This window comes from Peromyscus leucopus, chromosome 18, assembly GCF_004664715.2.
Source record: "Peromyscus leucopus breed LL Stock chromosome 18, UCI_PerLeu_2.1, whole genome shotgun sequence".
Classification (NCBI taxonomy): Eukaryota; Metazoa; Chordata; class Mammalia; order Rodentia; family Cricetidae; genus Peromyscus; species Peromyscus leucopus.
In genome coordinates this window covers 12,410,372-12,433,451 of record NC_051078.1, presented here as the reverse complement: position 1 = coordinate 12,433,451, position 23,080 = coordinate 12,410,372, and the positions used below count along the sequence as shown (strand labels likewise).

At 43.8% G+C, this 23,080-nt stretch overlaps 1 protein-coding gene across 1 annotated transcript in view; it reads right to left on the bottom strand.

Annotated features, from left to right (window-relative positions):
* Nucleotides 1-23,080, bottom strand: part of Rap1b (RAP1B, member of RAS oncogene family) — a 35,500-nt gene that overhangs the window by 4,313 nt on the left and 8,107 nt on the right. The window contains exons 2-6 of the mRNA XM_028869630.2: nt 5,440-5,521; nt 3,658-3,726; nt 2,236-2,292; nt 877-1,017; nt 69-212 (exon numbers count right to left, since the gene is read on the bottom strand). Coding sequence (XP_028725463.1) covers nt 69-212; nt 877-1,017; nt 2,236-2,292; nt 3,658-3,726; nt 5,440-5,496 — 468 coding nt within the window. The 5' untranslated portion in view covers nt 5,497-5,521. The remainder of the gene's footprint in view (nt 1-68; nt 213-876; nt 1,018-2,235; nt 2,293-3,657; nt 3,727-5,439; nt 5,522-23,080) is intronic.

Below are 23,080 nucleotides of genomic sequence, written 5' to 3'. Positions count from 1 at the left end.
AAGCTCTCTCAAATGCTCTCAAGTGTTATACTCAAGATAAAAAGTTTCCTACACACACGTGCACATACCTCATTAACGTTGATTTTTGACTTGGCAGAGGACTCTAAGAATGCACAGTTGTTCCACTGTCTCGCTAGGTTCTGGCCCTGTTCCTTCCCTACAACTCTTTCATCTTCCAAGTCACATTTATTCCCGACCAGAATCATGGGAACCTACAAAGACAGTTGTGAGGGTGAGAACAACAGAAACAAACAACCACCACCACCTATATACTGCTTACAAAGGAGGGAAGAACTACACCACAATGGACTCAATCACAGTGATCAGAACCACCCTTTAAGAAGGAAGTACAAAGGGTGTTACCATGAAACGCCAGCATATTTCAACACTGGAAAATGTTTAAGGGTGTGAATCTACTTCACGGTTTTTTGGTTTCCGACACACATTTAATGAATTGCACAACACAAAAAGGAGAAATTAAGGAGGCCCCCAGAGCAGAGACTTCAGCTTCTCACGGTCTCAGCGGAGCCGCTCACTTTCCTCCGTGTGCGATGAAGAAATTAATCAACTCAGCAAAGTCAACGCATTTATTAATGGCATCGTAGGTTTGGACAGATCTAGTGTTTGGGATTTTAAAGAGCAGTATAGGGAAAGCAACGCTTATTTTGCCAAACCACTAACGACCATTTAAAAACCAGTTTCTAAAGTACACTTCGGAGGGAAAAAAATTCAAAGAAGAATCTAGGCTTTTAAAAGAAATTTAAAATTTTTTTTATAAAAACTTTAATCCAATTGGTAGAAAAACAGACCCCCCACAAATTCTCAGTTACAGCCGTGTGAAAGAGGGCATCTACCACAGAAGTCAAGCCTGCTTACATCGTCCGTGTCTTTAACCCGGAGGATCTGCTCTCTCAGATCTTGTAAATCGTTAAACGTCGACTGTGCTGTGATGGAGTAAACCAGCGCAAAGCCCTGTCCGTTCTTCATGTACAAATCTCTCATTGCTGTAAATTGTTCCTATAGTAGAAAGATTGAAAGGCAAGGATGTGTTTTGATACCAAGTCACAGAATTCTAAAACCTAACTTAACAGCTTAATGAAGAATATGGTAGTATTAGATAACATTTCTTAAAATTATCGATTTATAGCAAGATACTCTCTGAAAATTGCATTATAAGACAGTTCTCTAAAAGTGACACCACAGATTTATAGACAACACATGTTCAACTGGAACAAAGACATTGTGTCTCTAAAGCTGCTCTATAAAGCAACTTTTTTTTTTTTTTTCCAAATGGTTTTTCAAGACAGGGTTTCTCTCTGTAGCCTTGGCTGTCCTCGAACTCACAGATCTGCCTGCCTCTGCCTCCTGAGTGCTGGTGTGAGCAACCACCACCCAGCATCACAAACTATCACAACATAAAGTGTTGAGCACTAGTCTTATTCCAGAGGTGCAGCAGATCATAAAGTCATCATTCTGTGGGGACATCTGCATCTATATCTTATCATTTTCCCACACTTCTTCACTAGGATGTGGGCATCTGTGGGGAAGAACAATGTCTTGCATATTTTGGTTTTTTAAACACTGCTGACGTCAACCACATAGCCAGACTCTTTCCCTTACTTTTGGATACCTACAAACCTAATTGGCTGTTATGATCTGGATATAGACTATGTAGTCCCAAAGGCTTCATGTGCCCGAATTTAAGCCTCATTCCGAGGTATCCAGTGGGCAGAAACTTGATTCTACGAGCGTAAGAGGTGAGGCACTGGGAAGCATTAGGACTTCTTACAGGCGTGGGGAGACACAGACATGCATGTTCCCGTGTCTGCCACTTGATGAGCATTGCTCTGTCAGGAACAAGCCACCACCAGATTCAGCTTCTAGACCTTGTATCTCCAGAACAAACCAAAACAAGTCTCCACTCATCAAGTTAGCTAGCCTGAGGCATTTCATTACAGCAAGAGTTGATACAGTTACTTAAAGTACCTTCAAGAAGGACAACTACCAATCACAACATTTCACACAGCCATCAAAGAATAAACGTGTCACCAAGCATCGTCAACATTATCTGAAATATGTACCATAGTCTTTTAAAGGGACTAGTACAGCCACAGACCATGACATTTTCCACTCTGGCGTTTTAAAAATTTCTTCAATACCTGACCCAGAGCATTTAGAAAGTGCAACATTCAAACTGATCCACACTGCATAGCCTTATCATTTTAATTTACATACCGTTCCTGCAGTATCCAAAATCTCAAGCATACACTGCTGTGCATCTACTTCAACTTGCTGAGGAAAAAAAAGGAAGACATTTCTTTACTTTTGACGGCTGCAAACTACATTAAAATACCCGGAACAGTCAAGACTATCTGCTCGATCGATCCAAGTTACGGCACCTTTGCAGGGTGACCCCGAGCGACAGCTCACAGCAGCCCGGCCACTGTGGCGGCTGAACGAGGGCGCCCACAGGTTATGGCGGCGGCACCAGCATATGGCCCCCACTTGGTGCCGCTCCCTGGGAGGTCCGGAGCGGTAGGACAGCACCAGGACCGGCTCTGCGGTTTCAAAGCCACATGCCATTGCCATTCGCTCTCTGCCTGATGCTATGACTGCCACCTGCTGCCCCGATGCACTCCACCAAATACATCCTTCTACAAGATGCCTTGTTCAGTGTTTATCACAGCAGTTGAAAAGCGCCGAATGCAGTCATCAAGCGTCAAAGCCCCCCAAATTCTAGCCAGGTGCAAACTGCCATGTACTGAGAGGTCACTAAGATTCAGCCACAGGGTGACATACTCCACACTTAATTTTGGGCATGCCTTTATTTCTCCCCCAGACACCTTTTCAAAGGAACACAATTTCTGGTGACAAGGAGGCAGGGTCATAATAATGAAACAAAGCATATATCTTTCTAATATTATTCCTTTGATCCTAGCGATGAAATCTATTTAGAATTAGATCCGGAAGGAAACAGAGGACTTTTCCACGGCTGGGGTGTGGAAGGCGTTTCCAGTTTTGAGGTAGGCAAATGGAAGAGACAGAAACACAGTAACTTCACCATCAGAGGGCCAGGCGCTACAGGAAAGTAGAGACAACTCTAGATATCTCTTTGGGTGGTTTGTTGATCTCGCTCTGTAGACCAGGCTGTCCTTGAACTCACAGAGATCCGCCTGGCTCTGCCTCCCGAGTGCTGGGATTAAAGGTGTGCGCCACCGCCGCCCGGCCCTAGATACCTGTACACTGTTTTATCAACACGGGCCGTGGTCGCACACAGCGATTCCCTCGGCTGCGGCAGTCTCGGGGAGGATTAGAATAGAGAGGACAGGAGACCCGCTGTGGGCTGTCTCTAGAGGAGAGAGCTGGAGGCCCGTCTTTCCAGTGAGCGAGGCCTGGGAATACGGGACCGCCACCCGAAGTGACAGGCAAATTACGACTCTGGGGTCAGAATTAACTGAAGAGTTCCAAAAACACGTGTGTATAAATGCTCACGAGCCTCTGAGAGCAGTAGACAAGTAATGCCAAGATCTAGCACATGAATTTTCCAACTAACAAACATCTCTTCATCATACTTTATATAAAACATCCGATAACTGCAAACTAAAAATTAAGTATTTACATTTGTATTAAAATCAAGACTTTTAAAAAGTAACATACCTTTCTGTAAGAATCTTCTATCGTAGGATCATATTTCTCAACAAAAATTCCTTGAACAAACTGTACAGTCTGGAAAAAAATTAACATAGAATTACATTTCTAAAGTAAAAACACCAAATCTAAATCTGTAAATTTTATTTATTTGTATTTATTTATTTATTTAATTTTGAGACAGGTTATGGATCTCTGGCCAGTCTGGAATTCAATCTGCATACCAGGCTGGCCTTGAACCTGCAGTGATCCGCTGGCCTCTCCCATCCAAAGACAAGATTACAGGCTTGTACCACTATGCCCAGCCTAAACCTGTAGTTTTACACTATGAACTATTTGTATTTGTTACCTCAGGGTTCTATAACCTCAGACTTAAACAACTATGGATCAAAAATATTTGGGGATAAGGACAAATCAGATTGTGTGTGTACTAAGCATAAACACATTTTGTCACTGTTAACTATATAACAACTCTTCACTATAGTACACAGTACAGGAGCTACTCAAATAGCACTTATGTAATGGTGGCATCGTTTTTTTTGTCGTTGTTGTTGTTTTTTTAGGAGACAGGGTTTCTCTGTGTAACCCTGGCTGTCCTGGATCTCGCTCTATAGACCAGGATGGCCTCACAGGGACCCGCCTGCCTCTGCCTCCCGAGTGCTGGGATTAAAGCCATGCGCGACCACCGGGGGCTTTGGCATTGTAATTTTAATCCATAAACACAGCCAATACCTTCCCATCACTGCAGATACAAATAAAAAAGCAATGTCATATTATGTACACTTCTCAGTTTGATCTAAGCATGGTCAAGTTCTGTGCTAGAGGGCCATTTTAATGACCAAGTAATAAATGACCAAGTAAGATGGTTTCCCTTATGCGGTACACAGAAAATCAATCTATGTTTGTTTTGTAGCCTAGGCTGGCCTCTCACTCGGACCTCACTTCAGGCTCCAGTGTGGGGACTGCAGGCATGCACTATTACCTTCATCCTGATCTGTGCTCTTCTGGTGTTCTGCTAAATTCTAAACTATTTAAGGGGATCCTGTCTTTCTCCATTCCCCAACCTTCACTGTATCAACCGGTTTCTTCTTTCTTGCTAAAACTAACCCTTACTTATTAAAATAATACAAAAAGAGATAGTCAAAGATTCTGAAAAAGACTAATTGCAAATATATAGTACATGCCTATTTATAAATTTTAAAAAGTTAATTCCTGTATGGTACTAAAAATGCAAACACACACATGTACAGGCTGTTACTCTGGAAAGCCTAACCACATTCTCATGTACCTTAAACACTACCCATCCAGATACAACTAACAATTGCCTAAAATAACAAGAAACATTTTATACTGCCTGTAAAGTTATGGGATAACTTAATTAGATAAACACAAATAACCACAAGCATATTTTAGAAGAGTCAGCTGTGGTGGCACACACCTATAACCCCAGTGTAAGTGAGGACTGTCACATACTGAGGACCAGCCCAGTCGACCCGGCAAAAATCATCTTAGGAGACAACAAACACCCACAAAAGCTGAGCTGCAGTCCAGGTGGTGGAGAGCTGTGCCACCTGCATGGAGCCCTGTGTTCTATCCCCATCGTACATAAAACGGGACGTGGCCTTTAAAGCTATAACCTCAGAGTTCCTGGAGGTGGAGGCAGGAGAATTGGGAATTCAAAGTCAAGGCTTCCATTGGCTACACACTCAATATGAGAACAAAACAAAAAATACCTCAGCAGAAAAAGAACATCCTAGAGTAAAAAGCTCCCACTGAGAAAGAATAACTTACCAGAGCCGACTTTCCAACACCTCCTGAGCCAAGAACCACCAGCTTATATTCGCGCATGATGCAAACTTGTTACACTCAGTACCTTATTAAAGAGAAGGAAAAACAAACAAACAAACAAACCGTAAGCCTTGGTATTTACATGCTCTTTATAAGACAGTCAGAGCAGCAGACTGACATGAAAGGATTACTAGACTAGCCTGCCACGGGAGCACGGTACAAATCTACTACAGAATTCAAGTGAAGGGCAAGTGTGCTGGCTCAGTACGTACTTTCTATGATGCCTGCAACCTGAGTTTGAGTCTCCAAATTCAAGTGGAGGTAAGAGCCACCGCCACAAAGTTGCCCTCTCGTTCACCTGGGTCCTGCATGGTACATGTGCCCACACATGCACGTCACACACACACACACAATAGTGATGGAGTAAAACACAAAGAGTTACTTTTAGCTCTCTCTTAATGAGGCACAGGAGCACAGGGAATAGCTTGTCGACTTGTGACACATGCCCCTCATGATCCTCCCCCCCAGGGACTAGGCACACAGACCCCTCCCCTAATAAGTCCTAGCATTCCAGGACCCTGCTTGCACACCCCTCCATAAACAATAGACTAAGTTTCTAAAGCTCCCCTGACAACTATCAAGAAGCAGCCCTGCTTCCTGGATAGTCTCTATTCAAATATATTCCTGTACATAGCCAGGAACGGGAATGAGGGGGCAGATCCAGTCTGAACTAGTTTTGGTACAACTAGTTAGCACACTGTGCTTAGTGAACTTTTAGAGAATTCCTATAATACTATTTCATGCCTACCCATTACTGGGTGTTGCATCACAGGAACGGACAGGGCAGTGAGCAAAGACTCACATAATCAAAGCTTGTCAAACAAAACAGAGAAACCACCCATGGTATTCCCCTTGGCCAGCCAACTCTTTCTCTTCCTCCAAGACCCCACGAAGCAAGGCTGGAGTCACTCAGAGTCCGCTCATCCTCGGCAGCACATCTGACCTGCTCTGCTGCTCTGCAACCTGTGTGCACTTTCTTCAGCTCACTGATTGCGACCCAAGAATCTGGGAGCGCCGAGAACAGTGAGTGATTTCAATTAGAGTATCAAAAGGGGGGGGGGGTTTGAGAAACTCCACTAAGGGCTTTCTACAAGATAACATGGCATGTCTACTCTATTCTCAAGCCATCTTAAGACAAGAGGAGGCAAGTATCCCAAGCCACCTACAAGTAGTTGGTAGTATAGGGATATACTCAATGAACAAACTAGAGAAAAATCCCTGTTCTCATTGGAGACAATGTTCTAAAAGAATGTTTGGGGGCTGGAAACACACCAGCCAGGTATGACAGCGCACCCTGCAATCTCAGAACTCAGAACAGCTTCATTTGTGTACTGTCTGGTTAGTTCATGCCACAGGAACAGAGCTAATAAACAGGTAAATATTTACTGTCTTGTCAATCACCAAGACAGGGGCCTGGGTAACTGTAAATAAGCCTCCCAGGGGGCACTTAACAGCAAACATCTGCATGCTCATCAATCAACAACTGTTTCACTCAAGTCACTAATGTACTCCTAACCTCTGGAAGTTGGTCAGTTTTTAAGTTTCATAATTCCCCTCAAATATAAAATCAGCAGTTTGCTCTGCCCAGGGGAAGCAGTTTTCTAATACGGTCAGTTTCTGTGCTTAAGTAACCAATAACTGTACGTTTATGTTTCCTGCTTCAGATACTTCCTGCACTCTTCTCATGGCATCATCTCAAAAAGCTCCTCAGCTCCAACTTCTTGCAATCTGTACCAACACTGTTGGAGGCTTCCATCTGACTCCTTGGGCTCATCTCCGGGACAGCTGCCTGAGGACATGTAACCACACAGGCCTTCATAGAAGAAGGCAACTGGCTGGCTGATTCTCTCTTTGAATTGCACCGTTTGGTTAGTATTCCCTGTTTTATGTTGGCCTGATTGTCTTGCTCCTCTACAGAGGCCCCACAACCTTTGGTGCTGGTCAAGCTGACCGACCAACCGACAGCGAAGATGAGTAAAGCCAATGAGCAATTCAGGCGAACGTGGGGGGTTATGATCAAATTCCACAAAACTCGGAGGATGACAATCATTTCTCAATTTGTAATCGGTTTGTCTTCTAACATCCACTTTGTCAAGGAACCTCACAATCTGTTAGGAACACTTTTTCCCTTTTGGTTGTTAGCAGTAAGGTCTTATTCCAGCCCAGGATGGCCTTGAACTCTCAGCTTCCTTAATACTCGGTGGATTAGGTGTGAGCCACCATGCCTCACTCAAGGAAAACATTTAGCCCCTTGATATAAGAAAGCCATTAAAAGCACCAAGATAGGTGATAGATACCAAGAGATGTAAATAACCCAACATATTCCCCAAACTGAAACCTATGAAGAAAATCTTCCAGGCGGCGGTGGTGGCGCACACCCTTAATCCCAGCACTCGGGAGGCAGAGGCAGGCGATCTCTGTGAGTTGGAGGCCAGCCTGGTCTACGAAGCGAGTTCCAGGAAAGGCGCAAAGCTACACAGAGAAACCTGTCTCAAAAAAAACCCAAACCAAACCAAACAACAACAAAAAAAGAAATCTTCCTTAGGGATACACTGGTCACAATTCAAAACTGTAAACAAAAATGCCCTTGCTATGTGGCCCAGGCTAGCTCTGAACTCATGATCCTGCCTCAGCTGAACGATAGGCATGAATCCACACCACATTTCATTTAGTCATCAATGCTCTCTGGTGTAAGTTGGGTTTATCCACATTATTGTGTCTATCAATAATTTGTTCATTCTTCTTTTATTTAAAAGTAAGCCTAGGGGCTGGGTGTAGTGGTGCATACCTTTTATCCAAGCACTCAGAAGAGAGGCAGGCCATCTCTGTTCGAGGCCAACCTGGTCTACACAGAGAGTTCCAAGCCAATCAGGGTTACACAGACCCACTGTGGTAGTTTGAATGTAATTGGCCCTGATAATCTCAGTGAGTTGCACTATTGAGAGATGTGGCTTTGTGGTCTTCTATGCTCAAGCTATGCCCAGTGTCTCAGTTCACTTCCTGTTACCTGTGATCAAAGATGTAGGACTCTCAGCTCCAGCACCTAGTCTGCCTGCAGGCCGCCATGCCCCACCATGATGATAAAGGACTGAACCTCTGAACTGTAAGCCAGCCAATCAAATGTTTTCTTTTACAAGAGTTGCTGTGCTCATGGTGTCTCTTCACAGTAGTAGAAACCCTAACCAGACACCCATCCTGTGACTCACACACACACACACACACACACACACACACACACACACACACACACAGAGTAAACCCATGGGGCCAAAGGGATGGCATCTGTGGGTATCAGCACTCAGATGTACACACCCACAAACTGACACACACATAATTAACCCTTAGCAGGTGGCTTACAACTACCTATAATTCCAGTTCCAAGGGATCTGACACCCTCTTTTGGCCTTTCAAGCACATACATACATACACTTAGGCGTACAAATACAAGTGAGCCTCAGTTATATATATGAGTTATATAATGAGACCCTATCTGAAAGCAATCCAATCCCCAATATGTTTTTGTATATTTTTCATTTAGGTTTTTTTTTTTTTTTTTTTTTTTTTGATTTTTCGAGACAGGGTTTCTCTGTGTAGCTTTGCGCCTTTCCTGGAACTCACTTGGTAGCCCAAGCTGGCCTCGAACTCACTGAGATCCGCCTGGCTCTGCCTCCCGAGTGCTGGGATTAAAGGCGTGCGCCACCATCGCCCGGCCTCATTTAGTATTTTTTTAAAGGCCTGATTTTAATGTCACATTTTGTCCATGCATACACTACCCATAACTAGGAAATCTATTAACACTTCCGGGTACTCAACCAAAGGAAGATATAAAGATCAGCATTTTCTTCTTCCTCGTGGTTTGGTAGCTCACTAATTCCAAGATGCTTCAGTGCACACCCTTCTAATTTCAAAATAGGGCATGGACATCAAAGGTTTTCTTGGGAAATGCATTTCTCTTCCACTTTTACCCCAAATGAAGATATCGCTATATAAGAGATTTTAAATATACACACATGTCATGAGGATTAAGCTGAGGTCTAGTGGTCCAGGCTTGTAATCATGACACTCTGATGTTTTGTGAAAGCTGGAGGACCACAAGTTCAAGCTCACCCTATGTAGTTAGTTCAAGGCCAGCCATGGTTATGTGAGACCTTGACTCAAGAAAAAAAGTAAAGGAAAAGTCTACATACCAAATATGGGGGTTGGGGAAGAGAGAAAAGTAGACTAGGGGATCAAAAATTACCAGATTATATTGTTAAAAAAACAAACAAAACAAAACAAAAACCCTGAATACTGTTTTTAAAGAACACTTTCATTTGGGGCTGGAGAAACATGGTTAAGAATATATACTGCTCTTGTAGAGAACCATTCCAGTTCCCAGCACCCACACTGGGCAGCTCACAACCACCTACAGCTCCAGTTCCAAAGAATTAGATTGTTTCTGGCCTCTATGGGAACCTGTACACACATACTCTTTAAAAAAAAAAAAAAGAATGCTTGGGGGCTGGAGAGATGGCTCAGGGGTTAAGAGCACTGACTGCTCTTCCAGAGGACCCAGGTTCAATTCCCAGCACCCACATGGCAGCTCACACCTGTCTGTAACTCCAGTTCCAGGGGATCCGATACCCATGGCAAAACCACCAATGCACATTAAAAACAAAACAAAACAACAAAAAAGCCCACAAAAAGAATGCTTGAATTCTGTTCAGGATAGAATATAGACAAAAGGAATCAGAAAAATGAATCTACAACTACCTTGGAAAGTAAATAAATTGTTGCCATCTTAACACAACAACAACAACAAGGCTGATCCACATTTCACTAACAAAGCAATCCTGTATTTTAAGACGGAACCAAATAACCCCAGTGATATTTTTTGGTACTTCCTTAACCGAGAGAGGCCAGTGAAGAAGTCACTTGGCTGCTTGGAAGACCACATTTAGCTTTTCCTTATATACATTAAACATCATTCTTTCTTTGTAGCTCGGGATGGTAAAAGATGGTGAAATATGGAAATCAGGGGCATAGAACTGGCTATCTATGCAATTTACCAGAGGGAAGTCACTTAGTTCTATGCTGGTACTCTTAATTTGTAAAACACAGACTATAACCAATTTTACAGGGTTGATAGACAGATTTTTTTTTTTTTTTTGGTTTTTTCGAGACAGGGTTTCTCTGTGTAGCTTTGCGCCTTTCCTGGAGCTCACTTGGTAGCCCAGGCTGGCCTCGAACTCACAGAGATCCGCCTGGCTCTGCCTCCCGAGTGCTGGGATTAAAGGTGTGCGCCACCAACGCCCGGCGATAGACAGATTTTAAACAAGAATTCCATTCCTGATAAAGGCCTTCACCAACAGTCCTTACCAACATTAACCAGGAGAAAAGTGGGTCTAGATCATTTTGGTGTTTAGTGTGTGGTCTACAATTGTTTAGTGAATGAAAGACTAAAGGCTGGGAGTATAGTTCAGCAGTACAGTGCTTGCCTAGCACACACAAGACCCTGTGTCCAAGCCCCAGCACCTCGAAACCCGAAAACACTGTTGCAGCACACCACTGACCCTTCTACGCTACAGGCCAGGACAGGAGTGTAGTGACTCTGAAGCTTGTCAGGGTTACAGAGCTAGATCCTGTTTCCAAACACCAAACCCAGCTGGGCAGCCTGGACTACACAGTGTTTCAGGGCGGCCACACAGTGAGCATGTCTCCACAACATAAAACAAAAGACCCAACCAACCAAAAAACCCTACCCAACCCAACATAAAACAACTCCAACAAAGAGGTTGCACTTAGGTTTTGAAAAGTCAACCAATTATTTACCTTTATAATAGATACACTCCCATTTAGTTCACATCTAGTATTAACTGATACCATGAAGCCCAACTGAAGACAGTCACACAAATCTTGGTGTTAAATACAAAGGTTTTCCATTTGACCCCCGGGAACTGGTCTAGTTTGGAAATGAAACACCCTAGAACAGGAGCAGTGTTAAAACCACCAGCTTTTACGTTCTGCAGGTATGTGCACCCTTGGACTCAAATTCACTCTTGAAATCTTAGTAAATGCACCAAGTGGGTCAGGAGAAGAACTGAGTCTGAAAACTGAAAAACAACATTAAAAAATATTTACTGTTGTTTATTTATGTAACCATATGTATGTCTACATATGAGACCAGAGGATGCCAGATCCCCTTAAGCTGGAGTTACAGGTAGCTGTGGCATCCTGGTATGGCTGCTGGGAACTGAAATTAGGTTCTCTGCAAGAACACTATGTGTTCCTAACCACTGAGCTATTTCTCCAGCCCTGAAAAGCAGCACTTTAAAGGCCTGGTATTTTTCCAGTAGAATACTATGTCAAAGAGTCTACAACTAGCTGCAGACACACTTTGCCCCTAGAACGCTGGTAACAAGCAGTTTTCTTATCCCCAAGCTGTTTCGTTTTAACTCTCCTCCCTCAACTGAAACTGTGATCTTAAATTATAAGGGCTATGTAAAACCCTTAACTACTAGTTCCTGAAGTCAAGTGACATCGCTTCTCTCGCTTCTCCCACTGAACGCGTTCTGTAAGGGAAGCACTTGACTTCTCCTTTCCGCCTCCAACTCCCAAAGTAGCGTCTCATCAGTTACAGATAATCACCAAGTTCTCTTCTCACTTCCAAAGACTAACTAATTCAACAGGAGGACACAGTCCTAATCCTAACCTGCTAGGCATGGGAAAAATGCAGAACTGAGCAGATTTTAAAATTATCTTTCAAGAAAAACAGAGCCAAATATCCGTCAGAAATAAAACTCTTAGCCAGGCATAGTGGCTTCCATGTGAGATCTAAGCACTTGGGAGGCCGAGGCAGGGCTGCTTGAGTTTGGGACTACCTGGGGCTGCAGTGTGAGGCTGTCGCAGGACACAGAACGTAACAAAATAACAAGCCAGTATGAAGCTGTTTATAGCATTCTGTCTATTCTGACCGTGTTTAATATTTCGAATAGGGAAAAGTCTTCCCCTGCCATTTTCATGGGCATTAACAGTTCTAGTAAATAAAGCTCACTCCATCAATCCTGCCAAATCTTTCACTGATCTGAATGCAGATCATGGCTTCCAGTTATCACAGCAGTCACCTTTTAGTTCAGGACTGGAGCCTAAGAAAATACATTATCTAGAACATAACAAGTATCAGCAATCTGACAAGCACAAACACCAATTTCTTAACAGATTTCTCAGTGAGTGACCAGGTAAAAAAAGGTAGTGACCAAAAACCAAACCAAACCAAACCAGCCAAACAAAAGCAACAATCCCTTTCCCCCTCTTTTAGACTCAGTCGTATATTCTATAGGCAAGCATACACACTCAAAACATGCTATCTGTGGAGGATAATTTTGATAGCCGGAACACAGACATTAATTTACTATCTGCCATAGATACTGGACTATGACAAGAAAGGCTTTAGTTAATCGTCTGATAAAACTGGAAATGTGCAGCAACGGTTGAGACCTGACAGGACGGGGCATGACGTTTGCCATGCTATCCGACCTTTCTGTATGTCATTTCCTTATCTGAAAATGTGAGTAACAGAATCTCCTCTTCAGAGTTTTAAGATTCAAGTGAAATAACTTGTATTGCACAAAATGTTAAGAGAATGGACAAGACAGTAAGTAAGCAGTTGGTAAATATTAATTTGCTAGTTTTAAAAATCCTAACTATAGATGGCCGTTTAGGTAAATATTAATTTGCTAGTTTTAAAAATCCTAACTATAGATGGCCGTTTATAGTGCTTGAAACTTGAAACACCTAAGGACCTCTAAAAACAGTTGTGGAGAGATGGCTTATGGGTCAAGAACTTGCCAATTAGGTGTGACACCCGAGTTTGATTCCCAGCACCCAGGCCGAGGCCGGGGGCTGTAGCTATCATCTGTATCTCAGTGTGTTTATGAGGAGGCGGAGGAGAGGACAAAGGACTGCAGGTCAGCTAGTCTGGCACAGGCGGTGACAGACCTTGTCTCAAACAAGATGGAAGGGTAGAACTGACACCCGACATTGCTCTCCGAGCTCCGCGTGCCAAGGTGCGCCACACTCATGCCTACACTGACACACATTATTAACACCGGCAATGCACATGGATTTTTAAAAGATACCACTTTAGCTATGACAGATGTGGTGGCATGCCAGCAATTCCACTACTTAGGAGCCAGGGACAGGAGGATCTTGGGTGTAAAGCCAGTATGAACTAGACTGTATCTCAAGAAACAAAAAGCATACAATTCTAAAGGAAACAGTCTATAAGGAGGTCATCATCGCTGGTTTTTCCTGCTTTCCCATTACTGAGTCTGGTTGCTTCTCCCTTGGTACATTCCTCCCGTGTTCTCCACTGCACTGTCTTGCAAACACTTCTCATTTTCCACACACACACACACACACACACACACAGTGAGAGGGGAAAGATGAACACACAACTCTGCTGTACACTTGAGTTTCCATGACCACAGCAGGCTAGTAAATGTTTCTGTGAGACAAACTGGCCTGGAACAGGCTATCCTCCTGCCTCAGCCTCTGGAGTACTAGGACAACAAGCACGCATTGTGCGTATTGCTTTTGTTCCTTCCCTCCTCCTTCTCTGTCTTGTTTCTCGAGGCAGGGTTTCTCTGTGTTGTCCTGGCTGTCCTCAGAACTCGGAGATCCGCCTGCATCTGCCTCTCCAGTGCTGGGATTAAAGGTGTGCGCCGCCGCTGCCCAGACCTTCCTTTCTTACAGGGCCTCATGTCTAGCCTAGTCTAAAATCCTATTCCCACCACTGTCTCAACCACTCTGGAGTTCTCAGACTAGAGGCCTAAGCCACGACACTTAGATCAGTATATTTAAGTGTCGAGCCTGCTTCTGACAAGGCCACCAGGTGTGAGAACATTTCGAAGAACAATTATGTCCTACTTGGTCTTCTTTTTTTTTGTATATTAAGTGTATGAATGTTTGCTGGTATGAGTATGCATAAACCACATGGGTTCCTGGTGCCCTGGAACAAGAGGTACAGACAGTTGTGAGCTTTCACGTGGGTGCTGGGAACTAGACCCGGGTCCTCTGCAAGAATTGCAAGTGCAAGCCAGGCAGTGGTGGCACACGCCTTTAATCCCAGCACTCAGGAGGCAGAGCCAGGCGGATCTCTGTGAGTTCAAGGCCAGCCTGGTCTACAGAGCGAGATCTAGGACAGGCTCCAAAACTACACAGGGAAACCCTGTCTCAACCCCCGCCCCCAAAGCAGTACTTTAAACCACCTCTCTAGCTCCAACTCTGTCTTATCTGCTGATACAACAACCTGCAAAGTTTTAGTAGTCAACTTTTTTTAAAGTTCTATATCTGCTATTAAGGAGAGTGATTAACTTTGGCATTCTATGATTTATACAACAGAAACACATACAAAAGCCAAGCCAGGCAAAGGAATGAGTGAGCACAGATTCTCTTATGCACCCATTTACAGTCTCTACATGCCTGTGGCCAGTGAGTAGGCCACCATGAAAAGAAAGGAGGGGAACTTTCAGGCTGCTTCAGACTTTATCAAAGCATCACCCAGCAGACTATACAGCTTCCAACTAAGAATTCTGAGTAGCAACACTTTTCAGAAAAGCCGCACACTATATACCACATGTAAATAGCCCACTAAGTGGGAGAGTAAATTGATTAAGTGCACCGCATCTAAACATTTAATAATCTAAAATACTGCATTAGAAATGTAAAGCCCATGGGAGGAAGGGACTGGACCTGCCTGGACTGAGTCTACCAGGTTGATTGCAGTCCTCGGAGGAGGACTTGTCCTGGAGGAGGTGGGAATGGAGGGTAGGCTGGGGGGAAGGGGAGGGTGTGGGAGGGGGGAGAATAGGGGAACCCATGGCTGATATGTAGAACTGAATGGTATTGTAAAATAAAAAAAAATATATATATATATGTGTGTGTGTGTGTGTGTGTGTGTGTGTGTGTATATATATATATATATATATATATATATATATATATATATAAATATATAAAGAAATGTAAAGCCCAGAGTGCCCTAGTGCCCCTACAATCGACTACTACTGGGCAGTCTATTTCTGTGGAAGGACACGGGAAGAAGATGGCTACAGCACAAAATGAAGGAAATCCTGACAGGTGTTTGCTTCATCTTACATTCCTCCCTCCCTCCCTCCCTCCCTTTCTTTCTTTTTTCTTTTTTTGGTTTTTTGAGACAGGGTCTCTCTGTGTAACAACAGCCCTGGCTGTCTTGGAACTCACTCTGTAGACCAGGCTGGCCATGAACTCAGAGATCCACCTGCCTCTGCCTCCCGAGTGCTGGGATTAAAGGCGTGCGCCACCATGCCCGATTACATATGTCAATTATAAAGGGAAACAACATACTTGTTCTCAAGAAGATTGTGGGGGAAGACAAACACAGCAAACAGTCCTAGGGATATGGCTCACTGCTTGATTATAACCTGGCGTCAGGGTTTGGGCTCAGACTGTAGCGCCACCAAAGAGGGAGGGGCACATATTATGAGAAACACAAAGTATGCTAAGAGTTCAAGTGGAAATCAGGAACTGCTTTATAGAGAAAGTAGCATCAAGAAAAACTACAGTGTGTCAATTAGAAAAAAGATGATCAGGGCCAAGAAGAGAACAAAGGTACCAAAGGAAGTCTAGCACGGACTTCAAGCTCTCCAGAGAGCACAGCCTGACCCTGATCCCAGGGCGCAGGCACAGGAAGCGGAAAGACACAGCAGAGTAGTCACAGGAAGACAAGAAAGCTCTGCTGTGAAAAGGCTCAGGGGCTCTGACTCTGGAAGCAACATACTAGACAGCGGTCTGAAGGGCAGATGCCATACTGAGAAAGTGGAAGACACCTGAAAATCAAAAAGATTCTAAGAGTAGTAGCAGCTATTAGTAATAGCAGGCAATGGAACAACATATCACATTCATATTAAGATTAATATGTGGTCTACTTTTAAAATATATGAGCCCTGGCTTGAAACAAAAACCTGTTTTATATTGATGAAAATCAAAATAAAAGGGCCAGAAGTAATATACCACAAACAATATACCACATAAAAGAAACTGCAAGAAACTGACCTAAGGACAGTTAAGAAAACTGGTGTTAACTTTATTCGACAGTATTATTTAAATGGCTGTGCCGTGCCTATTATATACAATGAGAAGAATACCAGATACAGTCAGGCTATTTTCCGGATACCACAGTGTCTGATGGCCAAAGCACACCGAGGCTGTGGTTAGTTATACTGCTACAGAACACGGCACCTAAGGGATCTTCCTAAGGTCTCACACAGCTTCCCCACTTCAACTTAAGAACTACTGTGGAGGCTAGCCATGGTGGTGCACTATTTTTATTTTTTAGTTTGTGAGACAGGATTTCTCTGTGTAGTTTTTGGTGCCTGTCCTGGATCTCATTCTGTAGACCAGGCTGGCCTCAAACTCACAGAGATCCGCCTGGGTGCACTATTTTTAATCTAAGCATTCAGGAGGCAGAGGCAGGAGGATCTTTTTCAGTTCCAGGCAGTTAGGGCTACATAGTAAGACCCTGTCCCCAAAACAAAACCAAACCAAACCAATGAATGAATATTGGCTAAAATGTTCTTGTGGCTGTATGTGAGGTACATAAACTGTCTTGAATTTGTCCAAATGCACTTAAAGTTAAGACTTACTTAAATATGCTGTGGCCTAGTATCAGGTGTCATATTCACCGCTGTATAACTAAAAACTAAATGCACAGCCTGGAACAGAAAAGACACCTGGAGATCGAACCCAGGACCTGGTGCATCCCAGGCAAGCACTACACCACTGAACTTCGTCTCCAATCTACTGGCTGTGTCTGAAAACAACTTAACTGGAACCCAGGCATGCTCATTCAGTGTATCATCCATGGCTGTCACCAGGCTAAGATGGCAGAAGTGAATGGCCCTGATAAGGACAGTTTGTCAACAAAGTCTAGATTATTATCCTGTCCATTACAGAGGCCCCAGAGCAGTGGCTCTCAACCTTCCGGATGCCGCGACCCTTTAATACAGATCTTAATACTGTGCTGACCCCACCCTAACATTATTTGTTGCTACTTCATAACCACTGTTTGTTACTGTTATGACGCATAATGTAAACATCTGAGAAGCAATCCCCAAAGGGCTGGAGACCACAAGATGAGAATCACTGCCTTATAGGCTAGCCCCGAAAGAGATGAGGGAAGATTCTGTACCTCACTTTAATGGTGACAAATTGTGTACATATGTGTACCAAGTGTAGTAATGAGAACAAGTGTGAGAACAATCCAGACTCGTGGGACTCCAAGGGAGGAGTATAGCTCTTCCTTAGCAATGTCTACTGAGGTTCAGGCAAAGGACAACAGGGTAGAAACTTCTGCAAAGAAAGATGATAACCCGTCCAATGGACAATATGAACTATCTTTTTGCTTTGCAAAGAGACAGTCCTAATTCCGCAGACCTCCATCCATCGATTCTTCGGTAATTTAAATAACCACTCATATTCAAGCTTACATAAGTCATGGGGGTGTGGTAAATCTCCAAAGGAATAACGTTTGCTGGGGGGGGGTACACTATAGTCCTCAATGTACGTAATTTAATGCTACCATCAAAGGTGGACATCTGCAGAGACTGCAGAATTATAAGTAACTATTCATCCACCGAAAAGACATCCCTGGGACATTGGTGAAAAGATGTGCACTAACATATTTTAGGCAAGCAGTAAATCCAGTTTGGAAATACTGGGAGGCAAAGTATAAGAAATCAGAAATCAGGCTATCAGTACTAGTTTATAAGTTAAGAGTAGGAGTAGGGACTTTTGAACAAGTCACACCCATTTTTGAGAATGGAAAATATCATACACATTTCTTAATATAAACACCTAGTTTTTACCTTGTACAGGATAAACTTGTAAAAACATCATTTACAGTCTGTTTCAGCATAAGGCTGAATTCAGAAATATAACCAGCATCTTCCATGAGAATAGGAACACACAACTACAAAAATATTCCATTTCCCATTACCACATAACTAGGAGCAAATGACATGCTTAATTGACTGCCCCCAGTGTATTAAGAAGCCAAGAGAATATCTTGATTTTAGGTTGTGGACTTGAATCTGCACAACTTTATGCCACACAAGAAACTTCAGGACCAAGATATTGCCAATGGAAATACCCCAGCAAATCTGCTGAAAGCACAGAAGAGAAAACTAACCATGAAACAAAAAGGAGAGGAAGAAGAAGCACTTTCCACGATTTCCTACTAGTTTAATATTTCAATCTAATCAGCAATTTATGCTGGCCACTTACTGTCCACATTGGCTTGAGTAATTTAACAGGTATTTTGTATTTCTCAGTTTACTCAAAGATGCCTTTGATAACTAGTAAAGGACACTTAGAAAAATAAAGGGGGTGTCATATGTGCCTGGGAGCCATCAAGAATGTCTCCCTTCCATTGCCATACACAGTACCTGCTTACTCACTGGCATAACTACTAGGTTAACAAAATGCAGCTTGGGGGATGGAGAGCCAGCTCAGCGCAGAAGAACATTTGCCATACTTGCAGAAGACCGGGTTTAGCTACCAGCACCCACATGGTGGCTCACAACCAGTCTATAACTACCTTTCCAGAAGATCGGTTACCTTCTTCTGGCCTGAGGGGACCAGGCAGTTACACTGTGCACATACGTACAGGCCAGCAAACACTCAGACATAACATAAAAAGAGATGACTCTTTTAAAAGGTATCTTTAAAACGTTCATCTCCCGCTAAATTTGAGATAAACTATTATTCTCCCCCAAATCACATGCATACATGTTATAGCATATTTTTAACATTAGTGCATCCACCAAGTGAAAAGTCTGGATGTTATTAGTCCGTTACAATCAGCAGACCACACTGAGGAAACAGGAAGAGTGGGCAGACACTTCCTGTTAAGCACGCTGAGTTTCAAAGTACCCACTGCAGCTCTTCTTCTGTCACTACACCAGGCGGTTCCACTTGGGATTGGAAAAATAAAGTCTCTTTTAGGTTTACTTACTTTATGGTCACAAGTGTTTGCCTTCATAATGTACTGCACCAGCTGGTGCCCGAGGGTGTCAGGAAAGGGTGTCAGATGCCCTGGAGTTAGTTACGAATGGCTGTGAACTACCGCGTGGGTGCAGGGAACTGAATTTGGGTCCTCTCACTTTGTGTGCATATGTGTACCTCAAGAGCACAGGCACCAAGATTTGCACGTGGGGGGGCAGAGAACAACTTCAGGGAGTGGGTTCTCTCCACCCACCATACGGGTCCTTCCTGAGACAGGAGCATCCCTGTGGCTTTCCAGCCAGTCAGTATAGAATGGGTGAGCTCTAGCTTCACTGAAGCCTCTTCCTGGAAAATTACAGTGGGCAGGGACTGAGGAAGACACCCAATGCTGACTTCTACCAGCCTCTGAGTTCCAGTAGACTGTTTTAAGTTGCTTGAAAGTACCATTTCCATATCCTAATGTCTTCTTCAGAGAAACTTCCTATTTCTAAACGATCTGACGAATACTGGGTCTTCTCACCTGGTCTCCTTTAAGTGCTCACACTGGACCTCAACACTGATGTGTGACTGCTCATGTTCCATATGGACAGCACTTTACCTTCCTCACTGCACTAGGAAAGAACCACCCCACCAAGTCTCAACAGGAAGACACCTATCAACAAGGGCTACAGGTGAAGGGCTATATCGGCCTACAATCCACTTCGCAGACCTCTACCAAAGCAGGGCAGCAGCTACCCACCTTGTGTTTTGTACTACTGTGTCTGTGTGTGGAAGTCAGAGCACAACTTTCAGGAGTCAGGTTGTCTTGTTGGACCCTAGAATCCATTTCACAAACACCGACTAGTATAGAGCCTGTTCCAAGAACTCTCTATTATTACCCATCTTATTATCCTGTGCATAAATTCCACTTCATTTTTACCGTTTTCTCTAACTATAACAGTTAAGAGCTGCCAATTCTGGTTCCAAAAACACTTGTATTACTAACTGGGTATTTATTTACATTTTTGTATTTTCCTATCTTTGCTAAAACTCTTTGTATAAAACTGTTTAATTCAATTCTAACATGCAAAAGCCATGAACAACTGGCTCTCAATAACATGTAGCCAGATGGACCAGTTCTCAAGAGACACACCCTAAACAGAAACAAGTTGGCGTGGTAGTGTGTACTTTTAATCCTAGAACTCTGGGAAAGCTAAGGAGCTCTGTGAGTTCAAGGCCAGCCTGGTCTACATAGTGAGCTCCAGACCACCCAAGGTTACATGAGATCCTGTCTCGGGAACAAAAACACAGTTGAACAATCAGATACAATACTTTCAAAACCAAGTGCAAGAAGTAGCTTATGCAGGTCCTCAATAAAGACAAACCATCAAATTCTTTATAAACATTTTTTTTTTCCAATTAAGAGTTTTTAAAGTAGAGGGCTGGAGAGATGGCTCAGCAGTTAAAAGTCATGCATTACTCTAGCAGAGAACCCACTCAAGGGGCTCTGCCCGCTTCTGACACCCTGTGGCACCTGCACACACATGGTTCACACACATACACCCAGGCACATGTGTATAAATAAATATTAAAAAGACTAGATCTGGTCAACATTAGGAGGGGATTATAAACCCTTTGAGAGCCCAAAAAAAGGCTTCAGCTATTCAGTCCAACTTCTCATAGGAAGATAAGCTCCTAAAAAAAGTGAACAACGATCACAGGCAGAGGCAGAGAGAACTGAACCTAAGACAAATCAATGTCAATCAACCACAAGTAACCAAGTCCAGGACTGTGCATGGCAGGAAAAATGCCTCAAGTTGAAGGGTAGCCTGGGCTACACAGTGCGCTCTAGACCAGTCTGGGTGGTAGAATAAGGCCCTATCTCAAACCAAAACAGGAAATCAACCAAAACCCAAAACCAACAATAAAAACAAACAAACAAAAGACAGAACCAAAGGTTAGCAACTATCCAAAACACACAGCACTCCCGTAATGCCAGCACCAGGGGTGGGGCTCGGGGGCCGGGGGGAGCTCAGAGGCAGGAGACGACAAGCTGGAGATCAGCCTGGGCTCTGGCTTCACAGTGAGACCTGGTCTTAAGAAACAAAAACAGTAGGTATCTAATTTCCCTGATTTATCTTATACTTCCAGGAATCAGCTAAAACATAAAGAACAGCGAGATGATGTCTAATGTGGATGCCTGGGTGTTTAATGTCCAGCAGGTTCTGTTGGGAGCAAAGGCACTCACTGTCAGCTCAGAGGCAGAGAATGCTGCATTACTCTTTGCACAGGCTCCTAGAGGGAGACAAGGCAGCTCTACCATTTCTGCTGAACCACAGCAGTGAAGACTGGCAGTCCGGTTCATTCCAACCAGAACCTCCTCAGCACCCTCTTCATCCATCCTCCCGTCTTTCCACGTCCCGCCCTTCTCCCCTTCATGGCTATTATCAACCATCACGTTCTTCTAAACAACACATGTAGGTCCTGGTGACACACACCTGTACCCTCAGCACTCAGGAGGCTGAGGCAGGACAGCCACAAATTCAAGGTCAGTAAAGGCTCTAACTCCCATCTCAGAAGAAAACAACCAACAAACAGTAATTTCACACCCCAGAGAAATGTTATCAATTCTTTCTTGTCAGCTTACAAAAGGCCTGCCATGGTGGTACACACCTTTAAAAGCAGGAGGATTTTCAGTTTAAGGCCAGCCTCTGCTACACAGGGAAGCCTCAAAACCTCAAAAACAAACAAAGCAAATCACACATACACACCCCCCCCCACACCCCACCCCCGCAAAAGGCCAGTAAAGTCTATGATTCAAGTGATAGAGCTCGTGGCTGGTGGGTGAGGGTGGGGGTTGTCCGCGGGCATGCGTGGGCACAAATGTATAAAAGCTAGCTAAAAATGGAAGAAATTGCACTTAGTTTTTTAGTGGCAACCTGTGATGACTTTGGATGTCCTGGACATAAAATATGATCTCAGTGTGTTCCCTAATTCAGAACCGCTGGACCAGCTGAGCAGTTAATTACTTAATACAAGAAGCACGGAAGTTCCTCTTCACCTTCCTCCCCCACTGGGATTAGCTCCTGCAGGCAGCAGCCCTCCGGGACCTAATCCCTCAAGTGGGCATTGTGTGTCTAGTCCTTCTCTAAACCACCTCAACCCTGCCTCTGGTGTTAACTCTGTCCTTTAAAGAGTGCTGTCCAGTAACCTGAATTCTCTTCAGAGCATGTAAATTGGCCTTTTACTAGAGGTTTCAGTGGGAAAAAAACAAGGCTGGTTTTTAAACCAATTTGCTTTTCATTTTTAATATCTGTGGTGGGTAAGTACTGCATGTGCCTGAGGAAGAGGCCTCTGAAGCTGGAGTGACAGACAGCTGCAAGGAACTGAACACACCCAGGTCCTCTACGGAGAACAATACCCGATCTTATCAGCTGAGCACCTTTTACTAAGTCCTAAATTGTGTGTGTGTGTGTGAAGGTCAGAGGACAACTTACGGGAGTCAGTTCTCGCCTCCCACCACATGGGCTCCCAGTCAGGCAGCAGGCTTGGTGGCAGGCGCCTTTAACCGCTGAACCATCTT